Source organism: Neopsephotus bourkii, unplaced genomic scaffold (assembly GCF_033783945.1).
Source record: "Neopsephotus bourkii isolate Nb327-2 ecotype Australia unplaced genomic scaffold, CSIRO-AGI_Nbou_v1 NB_359, whole genome shotgun sequence".
NCBI classification, from domain to species: Eukaryota; Metazoa; Chordata; class Aves; order Psittaciformes; family Psittacidae; genus Neopsephotus; species Neopsephotus bourkii.
This window is the reverse complement of record NW_026900865.1, coordinates 1,664,286-1,676,838: the sequence shown is the minus strand read 5'-3', so window position 1 is coordinate 1,676,838 and position 12,553 is coordinate 1,664,286. Positions and strand designations below refer to the sequence as shown.

The window sequence follows — 12,553 nt, the reverse complement described above, 5'->3', positions numbered from 1 at the left end:
TGGCTCTCTTTTTTTTTTTTCTTTCTTTTTTTTTTTTTTAATAATTAAAATTAATCTGTAGTCAATGCTACAAATTAAAGCCAAAACCTATTTTTTGAGTTCTTGGTGAACTCCCATGCTGTCATTTGGAATTGTATGTAAATTGAGTGAGCACAATTTATCTTTAATCTGCATGACTCCAGGGTTAAAGAAAGAGTGGTGTATTGTAACCATGTTCATCAGTATCTTATTTTTAATACATTCTCTCCTATTGTAGTACTTCAGGTGTAAATGGAACCTTAAACCTGAGGCTAAGAAAAGTACTTTCCTACACCTTTTGGTATTTATATGCTGGTTTTCTTCTATTAGTGTAGGGAAATCAGTATCTTGATGTACTTCACAAAATAATCTTAAATATAAAAATGAGAAACAATCTACTGCCTGATTATTAAGAGCATTATAATATTTTTATTGTACAACAGCATATGTCTTATTTATTTTGTAGTGGAATATTTCAGACTATTTTTTCCAAAGAGGTGAAATAATTGAGAAGGAGCTAAACAGAGAAGAAGCAGTGTTGCAGAAACAGGCAGAAGAAAAGGGAGTGGTGCTGAATAGACCTTTTCATCCTGCATCACCATTTGACTGTCTTTGGTTATGCCTGTATGCAAAACTTGGAGAGCTGTGTGTGGATCCCCGACCTGCAGTTAGGAAGAGCGCTGGGCAGACACTGTTTTCTACTATTGGTGCTCATGGAACTTTATTGCAACATTCAACATGGCACACAGTAATATGGAAGGTATGATGTGCAAGATTCCACTAAAGGTTTTCTAAATTGCATTCACATTTTAATAGCCACTGGCGTGCTATTTTAATATCAATTAGCTAGTTTATTAAGATTTTTAAAGACAACAACATACAGTGGCAGAAATGTGATTTCTTGGGGAGTGGGGATGTTTTTTTACGCTTTCTCTGACCCTTAAAACCTCTTATGAAATGTGAATTTTGTATTTGATTGTTACTTTCTTACTCAGGACTTGGATAAAAGTCTTTTTGCTTCCTACAAGGAGAAATGACTTGTTTCTTTTGTGCAAAAATATGGAGATATTTGAGGATCATGTGATTGGCCTGATCTGATATTAGAGTGAGCTTTTGGCTCTCTTTTTTGACAGAATATGTGAAATGCCCTGTTCTGGATCACAGTCATGTTGGTTGTAAAAATCAGGCTGTAGCTGAGTCTGCCTATTGTATCTAAGAGGTATCCGAGATCCACTTGTTTTAGCCATCTGTTAGTGCTAACACTGTTCTCAGTGGTTTTGATCATGTTGTTTCTAACCATTTTCAAGTGAACATTAGTTGGCAGATTCTTTCTCTTAGCTGTTACAGAGACTGTTTAGAATAAGGGAATACTCAAGGTGACCCAGTGACAAAAAAGATAATGGAAAAATTGCTGCTTTTCTTTCTTGTTGTACCATGAATACAACTATTTGTTTGAAAAGTTGCCTTTTCCCTCTTTTTCTGACTATTACAGGTTTTATTTCACCTATTGGATAGGGTTCGAGAATCTTCTACCACAGCCGACAAAGAGAAGATTGAATCAGGAGGAGGCAACATTCTCATTCATCACTCAAGGGACACAGCTGAGAAGCAGTGGGCTGAGACATGGGTGTTAACACTGGCTGGAGTTGCAAGAATTTTTAACACCAGGAGATACTTACTGCAGCCTTTAGGTAAAATTTATAGTTTAAAGTTAGTGAGAGATACAGTAATAAACTTTCTGCTCTTGTATGTTCTTTTTTCAGTTAAAGTACTGGGCAAGAATCGTAATCTTAGCTTTAAAGTGTGTTCTGTTTTGTCTCACCTCAAATGTCATGAAAATTAGAGTCTTTAATTCATACTCCTTAGAGGCAAAAAATTGTAAGTACCAATTTAATCTTCCATATCACAGGACTTGAGATCAAATCTTAGCAGTCACAATTCTGGGTGCCAAATAGCTTTAATTCATAATAGCCTGTTACGAGTAATAATTTTTCTGTTCTTTTGGTTGTGAGAATATCTTTCCTTTTGTCTTTCTAAGGTTATGCAACACTTGCCTTTAACTTTTCCATGGCATCAGTGTGTCAAGTTTAACCAGTGCTCTTACAATATAAAGAGAGCTCGCTGGTAAAGTCAGTGAAGTATTGAACATTTACATTGTATGTAGTAATATTTTACAGGAGTTTGGTAAATGACCTAATGTTTAATTTCTATAAGGAGGAAGCAGTAAAGAAACAGGGAATGTATAATTTGAATTACGTTAATGTAACTTCACCATCCCATAGTATGCAATATATATATATATATATGTATGTATATAAAACTAGGAATAAGTTGTGTCTTATTTTATTTTGGTTATTTGTGGTACAAGTTATCAACATATTAGTAGTTATTGGGAGTATTGGTCATCTGCAGAAATGTAGTAGATTTTAACCTATATTAAACCTGAATTAAAACTGAATAAAACAGAAACCATTAGAGGAGTATTTTAATTATTCAGAACCTGTAATTAGTAACATAGGAAATTGGAAGCTAAAGCTAAAATCAATGAAAAACTGAGACTTTAAAAAAAAAAAGGAAAATATTTTTCCACAGTGCAGTTATCAGGCTGTTTTAAAATCAAATCTTTATAAATTAATTGCACGACTATACATTTGACTCATTAATTCCTTATACGTGCTTAAATCAACAGGCATCTGGTATGTATAACAGCTAATCTGTTTCACTGTACTGAATTAAGAAAATATATGTTTCTGATATGGGATGGGGTATGTGATTTTTTGCTACTGAATTCAACATAAATGTAGACATATTGTTTCATTCTTCATATTTGTGTGTTTCTGTGTTACATACATTCTTTCTGGTTATGGTTGAACTGATACATTCTGAAAGTCATTCAAGCCATCATTTAACCTCACGGAATATCTAAGTATTAGAGCAACAAGTACTTGAACAGCCTTTTAGAGACAGAGTGGGTGGGAAGAGGATGAAGAAGTCTGTTCCAAGTTGATATTTTTTTCCCCTCTCTTTTATTAAATAGGAGACTTTTCCCAAGCCTGGGATGTTCTTCTTGATCACATCCAATCAGCAGCACTCAGCAAAAACAACGAAGTTTCCTTGGCTGCTCTGAAAAGCTTCCAGGAGATCTTACAGATTGTTTCTCCTGTCCGAGACTCAGAGAAACCTGATACACCACCTGCTATCAATGTTTCTGTACCTGTGGTGGTAGGGACAACAACTGCCACTAGTCTTGGCAGATCATTCATGAGAACTGACTCCATAGGAGAAAGAATAGGAAGATACAGTGGATCTGAACCACCTGTAATAACTGATGAAATTGAAGACTTGAATCTTTGGTGGGCAGCCTGGAACAGCTGGTATAGGATTGGTTCAGAAAGTACAAGGCCTCCAGTTACTTGTGATAAATTGACTTTCATTCCCAGCCAGCCTTTTCTTACAGCTTTAATTCAGATATTCCCAGCTCTTTACCAACACATCAAAACTGGTTTCAGCATGGATGATCTTCAAAAGCTGGGTGTCATTTTGCATGGTGCTGTTTCAGTTCCAATCAGTTCTGATGCTTCCCCTTTCATCCTTCCATCTTACACTGAAGCAGTTTTGACAAATTTACAGGAAGCAGTGCTTACAGCTTTAGATGTTTTACAAAAGGTAATAACATGACTTCAAACGTGCGGTGAAAGGTAAACTACACTGTGTCTCAGTTCTTCTTCTCAGAACTGTAGTTTGGTGACTTAAACGTGGTTTTTTAAATTATTTGTAATTGCACAGTCTATTGTAATACAACAGTCTGATCTCCATTCTTGGTGCAACCCAAGTGCTCTGCATTGAAAGGAATGGTATAATCTTTATGAAAGGCATTTTTGCTTGATTACAGAAATACCTTAAGTGTTGTGCTGTGCTTGTATTCATTTACTTGTCTATCTAATGTTAAAGTGTTGTACTGTTACGAAGGCCTGTACATGGAGTTGGGGGAACAGGCCCACAAACAGTGTTCCTTACATTGCCCAGGTACTACCATAACAAAGTCTAGAACAGTGATCATAAGAACTTTGAGTTCATGCAAAACATGAAGTATAGAAGGGTCTCTGGCAGAGCACCTACCTTTTTACCTCTGGTTAATGAGTTAAGGAAAATGCTTCATATCTGCTTAAAAAATTCTTACTACAGAACTCATCCTCAAAGTATACCCCTCATGCAAATGAATCTGTAAACACCAAATTATGGTGCCATCTTTTTGGATAGTTAAAAAAAAAAGTAGTGCTTCTTTCTTTCTGGAGTTGTATTTCCTTGCAGAATACATTGTTCATTCAGAAAACTTATTCAAAAGAAGCAAAGTTGATAATGAATGAGATAATGCCTTTATATTAAGCACTGCTTTAAAAAAATACAAGCCCTGAAACCCCCCAAAAGACCTACTTGGGGAAATGTCAGAATTAGAACCATCTGCATGACCAGACTTCATTCCCTATGGGCTTTCATATTATGACCACATTGCTTAACTCTGTGGTCATGCCTTTCCCCATCAATAGGATCCTGCCCCATTTAGCTCATAGACCACATGGTGCCTACTAGACAAGCAGCAGTTCTGCATCTTGTTTTCTTTTTGCTTAGTGTGGGTTGACTTATCTCATACTTACTTAAACCCCACAAGCAAGGCAGAATCATTATCCTGCAGTCATTCGTTTAGTTTATGGGATTAACAGATACTTATGAATGTAATTTGAGAAGAGAGGCATAAAATTAGAAGTTTGGTATTAAATCTCAGTTTTGTGTGTGGGAATACAAATAACATAAAGTTTTTATGTTGTATCTGCTAGATTTTCATCTTTTTCCAGTCAGCCATGATCTTCTTGTGGCCTCTGTTCTGTTAAACAGTAATAGAAAAACTCACCAAGAAATGGGTATCTCCCCTTCCCCTCTTGCAATCTAAATGGTTAGTGTGGCAGTTACAGGACTTTGCAAATACAGGCTTAGGTAGGAAGGTACCTCAATTTTTACAGTATCTCCCAGTACAAAAGCCATAGCCCATGACAGTAGCTGCACTGGGAGTTGCTAGATTAATCTGAATGATTAAAAAATGTAAAGGTTAGTACCAGGATTCTTTAAAGCACAAATTTCTGCAACTGAAGTCTTGTGTCAATTTTTAAGACAAACAGCAATCTGCAGAGGATTTTATTTTAGGGTTTGTTTGTGGTTTGTTGTTGCCTGACCATTACTTTTGATTTATACATCTCTCTACTTAAGTATGTAAATAAGTGCACTTAATGCAGTAAATTGTACTCAGTTCTAATAACCAGCTCATAAAGGTACTGAAAACATCCTTTGTCACACACTCTGCTGGGCTGTTTTTGAGTTTTTCTGCAGCTTAGATAAGTTATCCGATATCAGAAGCATAAATGTCATTGAAAAGCAGTTCTAGTTAGATAAATTTTCAAAACTAAGTTACTTAATTCTCCCTTTTATAATATATAGATAATTTTTAGAGTTGAAAATACTCCAGTAGACTGAATAGAAAATACTTCTATTTGTAAATTAAAACTTTTACAAGAGTTTCATAAAGTATTAAGAGTAAGAAGCTACTCACACACAGACTTCAAATAGGAAATAGTTGTTGGTTTTGTTCACCAGTACAGAACAAGTAGCATCTGAAATTTTTTGCCACTGCTCCTGAAATGAAGAATAATAATAATAAAAATATTGGAATGAATGGCAGATATATTTTGAACTTTGGCTATTATAGATCGAAGAATTGTTTAGGTTCAAAAACACCTTTTAAGATTGTGGACTGCAACCATTAACCTAACACCTCTAAGCCCATTGCAAAATCCTTAATGCCATGTCTACATGTCGATTAAATACTTCCTGGGTAGGTGATGATGACTCAGCCACTTCCCTGGACAGCCAGTGCTTGACAGCCCTTTCAGTGAGGGATTTTTTTTCTAATATCCAGCCTAAACCTCCCCAGGTACGACTTGATCTATTTCCTCTTGTCCTGATGCTTCTTACTTGGGAAAAGAGACCAACACCCCCTTCACTACAACCTCCTTTCAGGCAGTTGTAGAGAGCAACAAGGTCTCTGCTGAGCCTCCTTTTCTCCATGCTGAACAACCCCAGTTCCCTCAGCCACAACTCATAAGACTGTGCTTTAGAGCCTTCACCAGCTTCATTGCCCTTCTCTGGACTGCTCCAGCATCTGTAATGTCTTCCCTAGTTCTGCTGCCCACACAATACAAGCCATGATGCTGTTGGCCTTCTTGGCCACCTGGGCACACTGCTGGCTCAGACCTCGGCAATACCCTGAGGTCCTTTTCCACAGGCATCTTTCCAGCCACTGTTCCTCGAGCCTCTAGCAGTGAGTGGGGTTGTCATAGCCCAGATTTAGGACCCAACACTGAGCCTTGTTGAATGTCATGCAGTTGTCCACTGCCCGTTGGTCCAGCCTTTCCTCATCCCTGTGCAGAGCCTTCCTGGCATATCAACACTCTGCCCAACTTGGTGTTATCTGCAAACTTCCTGAGCGTGCACTTGATCCCCTCATCCAGATCATTCATAAAGATACTAAGCAGAACTGGTCCCCATACTGAGCCCTGGGGTTTGTTAAGATAGTCTTCTCTGGGTAGTGTAAGTTGGACCTGTGCAAGTAAGCTTCATCTATACAAAAGTTATCCAGGGGTTTGTGGATGCTCCCTTTCTTTTTCTAAGCCATCTGTTGGTATATAAAATAATTTTTATACCTTTTCTAATAGGTATGTAATCTTGCATTAACCTGTTAGTCACTCTAGTGCAGGAGCCTATCAGCTGAAATTGTTGACAGTGTTCAATACATTTAGATCAGCAGTTAAGCACCTTCTGCCACACAGGTGAGTTTCTAGCATCAAAACATCTTTTCTGGAGTTCAGTAGAGTCTTGAGCACCAGAAAAGGGATGTGGCTTTTTAGAGTAAGTGCTGCACTATATTCATAATGTTGATAAAGCCTTTTGAGCACTAGACATGTGCTCTGAATTGCAGGAAGCTGAGGAAGAGGGAAAGGCCATTGATGATTCATGGAGTGCTCTGCTGCTGGCTGTTGATTGCCCAAGGGTGCAGCTAGGTCTGATGGTGATCTAGCAATGACAGTGCCTGTAGCCCCTGATGGTTTGCTTCCTCTCATGGCTGGGGACTTGGGATATTTTCAAGGCAATTGACTGCAACAGCTCATAACACAGCCCCAGTATGGAGGTTGCACTCAGAACAGCCATCGGAGCTGTTGGTACCTTGAGTGAGTTGAGCCACAATTTGTCATGGATGATCTGTGATTCGTGAAAAGGGGGGTTGATTTCTCCCCAGAGAAAAATGACAGCACCAAGCACAAGGTCTTTTTGTGGAGCAATAAATAGACTGTTTCTTGAGGCTGTGAGAGGAGAGACTTTGGGAGGAAAAGCAAGGCATTTAAAATGACAGAAAATAATTGGAGTAAGTTCACAGAATCATTGTGTCTGGCTTTGAAAATAAATGCCCTAAGATTGCCTTGGGATTTATATTGCAACAGGAAATCATTAGCCTATGACAACATGATATTTCATTGACATCTTAAAAGCACACCCTTCCTGAAATGTTTTCCATTTTAAAGCAAGATTATGAGTTTCAGCTATACCAAATCGTATCATTCTCATTTTATTTATACTCCTTTCTGCAAGATGCAATTTTAACTACTTACAAAAGTCTTGTATGAGTTACTTCTGAGATTTAACTGTTCCTTGAAGTAGAACTTAAAGACATGTCTGAGATCAACAGACAAGACTTATATAAGGCATATTTTGCTGTCATGTCAAAGCAGAATTTGTGAAGACAGCTTTTATTGGATGGAATGAGATCTATGTATTTATTAAACTATATATGCCCAGACATCTTGCCATTTAATTAGCTTTAATAAAATAATAAAACTGACTTTCCTTAAACTGTTAGAACTATGCACTGCCTTTTATACAGCATGCCTCTTGCATAGTCTTATATGTGAATTTTTCTTCAGGAGCTCTTTTTACTGATGCAAATTGTTGAATGTGAAAGCTCAACATAACATATTTAAGCTTTTGTATTTTCTTCTGGTATAGGCTATATGTGTGGGCTCAGAAAGTATGCAGATAATGTATCCTGCAATCTTCGACCAGCTGTTGGCCTTTGTCGAATTTTCCTGCAAGCCTCCACAGTATGGACAGCTGGAAACAAAGCACATTGCAAATGCAAAGTATAATCAGGTAATTAGTTGGGAATCTCACTTGCTTCATTTGGCTGGTGAGCCCAATTCAGCTTCAGCAATAGGTTGCTCAGCAAGATGCATTTATTCCATCTGTAAGCCTTTGCTGTGCATGTTGTGTAACAAGGTATTAGAATTTTTTTACATGCTTTTGTTGTCTTCATTTGCTCCCTCTGAATTCTGCTTTGCTTTGATATTTTGTATTCCTTTGTGTAGGAAAGGGCTTTCCTGGACACCAGTTGTAGTGAATGCGTCTGAATTTGTCCAGTGAATTAATCTAAAATAACCTGTCCTACATGTGATACCAAATTTAATAGAAGGACTTGATAATCTTGAATGGAGAAAATTCCCTCAAGCTGCAAATTTTTTAATTGCACGTGCTGCAAAAAAATGGGACATGTTCCATAAATCTTTTTATCTGTGTACTCTGCTGTTCACTAAGCATGAGCGTCTGATTCAGTGTAATCAAATAGGTAACTATTATGTATGTATTAATTTTTCTTATTCTATTTGTCCTGCAACACAATGGAATCACACTAGATACAACTATTTGCACCGGTGAGTTAAATTTCCTTAAAGATTGTCTTAATGTAGTTGTCTTGTTTAGACCACAACATTTCTCCTACTTAAATGTACGTTACTTCAATGTGGAGTACATTTTCATAGTCAGACTGCATTGTATCTGCTGTTTTACTGCTTGGACCATATTCTTAGCAAGCCTTGCATGTATTGTACTGAGACTTCAGTGCAAAACATAACGTCTTCTGTTCCTTTTTTCACATATAGTTCAGTAATTTACCAATTTCTTTTCCTAGGCGGAGTGGGTAGCATTGAATTATGTACCATTTGCTGAGAGATCGGTGGAAGTTGTTGTAGACTTATACCAAAAGACAGCTTGCCATAAAGCGGTGGTAACAGAGAAAGTTCTTCAGAATATTATTAAGGTAAAAGTTTGTCCTGCATATGCTCTGAGTTTAATGATCTTAAACTGAAAAGAACAAGTTTTATTCTGAGCTGCTGTTGTTAAACGCTTTCTTGAAGGTTTAAAGGTTTAGTAACAAATTGATATTTTATGAAGATGAGCAACAGGTAGTAATTTCTTTTGAAGCTGCAAGGCTATTGATTAGACTGTATGAATTGTTCTGTAGCTGGATAATGTCAGCATCATTATTTCATGCATTAGGCCACAAAATATTAGTCTTTGAAAACATTACACACCTGAATCTCACAAGCAGGCCTGTTAGTAAATATGGCATTGGAGACCAGTTTCTGTAGACTGGCATATATACTTTGGGGATGGGTGCTCTAGTTATTACTTTGATTTGCTTTTCATGACTTTGTGTGTCATTGATGTACCTATGAAATGTCGTGGGTGCACAGATGTGCCTTTAAGGTGAAACTGGCAAACTCATGGCTTTTTTTGACCTTGTTTCCATTTTAACAGATAGTAGCAAATGTCTGGGAAAGAAGTGACCTAGGTTTCTTTGTAATGACTTGGCTGACATCAGGTTGTTCCTCTGTAGTAATTCAGAAACCTGAATGTGTTTAAAATAGTTTTGTGATATTATTTGGAATCTGTTATGAATTACGTATTTATATTTGAAAGTTAATGCAGATGTTTTCCACTTCTGTTTTAATGGTATAAAGTGGTATAAACACTGCTTTTAACGCTCACAGTTGATAATAATGTGATCTATTGCAGTAGATTAAAATAGCTTTTAAATTATTTTTCATGTCTCTAAAGCCCATGTTTACACTGGAATTAAATTTGACCCCTATGAAAAACAGAGCAGAAGAAAATATTCTGCTTATCTCCATGGTTAGATCCTAGCTCTTGTTATTTTTTGCAATAGAGAGTTAAGTACAGTTTCTTTCCTCAATTTGCTTTACTCAAATCAGCAAATTCACTAAAAACAGCTGGAGACACATATGTAATACCCAAATTTAGCCACTATGTATTTGAAATGTAAATTAACTCGTTTTCTGAGATAACTTGGTATTAGGTTCTAGTTAATTTGACTAACAATGCTAAAAGGAATATAGATAGTGTAAATGATACATAGGCTTAATGTTTTTAAACTCATTAATGACTTTCTTTTATAGATATTGAGGCTTGTTTTCTATCTAGAAGATAAAAGTGTTTTCATCTGCTATACATTTGAGTTGCATTGCAGCCTTTATCTTCACTGACTCATTTTGCCTTTAAATTTCATGCAGTTAAACAGTCAGGGATGACCAGGTGTCTTGCTGTGGTTATGTATACAGTTCAACTTTTACGTATTAGGAAGAACTTCATTTTAAATGAGGCTTTTTTTTAATTGTGGAAGCACTTGGGATAGCTTTCTAGGAATGCAGCTCTTCAAAATACACTCATGCTAACAAACTGCCTGCAATCTGCTAGATGCTAGGAAAGCCCATTTGTTAGGCTTAGCAGAAATGGTGGATGGCAATACAGAAAAATAAAATTAGTCTGTAATTTCATTGTGTAATTGGTAATGAATGAACTTTGACTTCTAACATCATAGTTGGCAGCAGACCTGTGCTGTAGCCAGACAGTATATGGTAAACCATCTTTATAATTATATTTAAGAGCATCTCGTATACAGCAGAGAAGACAGGGATGTGCACTATCATCTTTGACAGTGTCTGCCAAGATCTGCAGAAACCTGCCATATTGTTAGATTTGTCTGAGCAACTCTAAATTTTGTTTAACTTCAATTTTACAGACATTAAGAATACCTCTCAGTCTGAAATATTCGTGTCCTTCTGAAAGCACATGGAAGCTAGCTGTTTCCTCTCTTCTCAAAGTTCTCTCTATTGGACTACCTGTTGCAAGGCAGCATGCGTCTTCTGGAAAATTTGACAGTATGTGGCCAGAGCTAGCGAACACATTTGAAGACTTTTTGTTCACCAAAAGGTAAACACAATTTCCCTTCTCTTTTTTTTTTTTCTCCCCTGGAAAATCTCTTTTAAGTTATTTGTTCAATAAATGTGTCAATAGAGTTTAGAAAAAAACAGCCTTATCTTTAGAGATGTTTGAGATTTGAAAATTAATTAAATGAAGGAAGGAAAAAAGGCAACCAGTCTGTCTGCTGTGCAAAAAATACATTTTTAGAAAGTAGGAAAAGCTTCATTCAAAAGGTAAAATTTCAGAGCAAGAAAGAGCTCAGTTAACCTCAGAATACAAGCTGTAGCTTTTCTGACCAGGCCAAGGAATTCTGTATAGACTCCTAAGGAAGTTACTATAGATTTGATGAAAAGTTACTGATGTGTACTCAATTTGTTCCTTTATTTGTATTGAGCAAAATTGCAGCAATATATTTTTTTATTTAAGGTGAACACCAGAAACTGGAAGTATTTCTCTTGAGTTCCATCTTGAAATATTCCACTTACTGTGAATTTTGAAATTACTTTTTACATTGCTGTTCACTTAGAAGCCTGTAGTTTCCTTGCATTTGTTTCTACACAAGATAATTTGACTGCACTTAATAATTAACCAAGCTTTATTTATAATACTTTGTGAAAAGTGTAGCTAAATAGTCAGATTCATAAGGAGACAGACAGGCAGATGTGTAAGTACATGCCTCATCTCTCAAGAATGGAACACTGTAGATGTTGGGAGGTTGAGAAAGTCCAGAAGTGAAAAATAATAACAATCAGAGAGACTTAGACAATCTGATGTATGTTTGTTCAACCAAAAGAATGTATCATTAGGAAGGCATGATAAGTCTTAACAGTACAGTAAAAGATCACTCCAGAGAAGAATTTTTATTGTCCCTTGAGAATGGGTAAACATGGATTTCAGTACAGTAGAAATTATCTGAGTTAGACATTAAGGAAACCTTTTACTGTGCAGAAGGTCAGGTATTGTAGAAGATTGCTTAGGAGAGGTATGGGTAAGGATCTTTTAGGAGAAGTTTAAGTATATGTAATAGTATCTCACATTGAAGGACAATGTGGTATATGAAGAAGTTAATTCCCTGATTTTCTCTATGTATGCTGATTTCAGTAACAAATTAATCTCTAATAGAAAACAGTAGGGTTCTGTACCTACCACTAATAAGCTGTGTATTTGTCTGTGTATAGCTTTCAAAACCACAAAAATCAGCAACCAAACACAGCTGTATTTTTTAATGGTAAGTAAATAGCAGGTTGCCCAAAATGGACAAAAAATAAATACCAATGAAACTTAATTTTAGAGGCACACCCGTTAGTGAAACTGTCTGTAATAATGAATGACTTTGGAGTTTCATCAGTGGGGTTACATGACAACTGAATGGAAA

At 36.5% G+C, this 12,553-nt stretch overlaps 1 protein-coding gene across 2 annotated transcripts in view; it reads left to right on the top strand.

Annotated features, from left to right (window-relative positions):
* MON2 (MON2 homolog, regulator of endosome-to-Golgi trafficking) overlaps positions 1-12,553 on the top strand; it is a 68,027-nt gene that overhangs the window by 42,173 nt on the left and 13,301 nt on the right. Inside the window, exons 24-30 of one of the 2 annotated variants that reach the window (XM_061348540.1) lie at positions 485-778; positions 1,511-1,709; positions 3,056-3,684; positions 8,128-8,271; positions 8,811-8,828; positions 9,086-9,214; positions 10,997-11,187. In XM_061348540.1, the coding sequence (XP_061204524.1) occupies positions 485-778; positions 1,511-1,709; positions 3,056-3,684; positions 8,128-8,271; positions 8,811-8,828; positions 9,086-9,214; positions 10,997-11,187 (1,604 nt within the window). The remainder of the gene's footprint in view (positions 1-484; positions 779-1,510; positions 1,710-3,055; positions 3,685-8,127; positions 8,272-8,810; positions 8,829-9,085; positions 9,215-10,996; positions 11,188-12,553) is intronic. The other variant, XM_061348541.1, reaches the window with a different exon arrangement.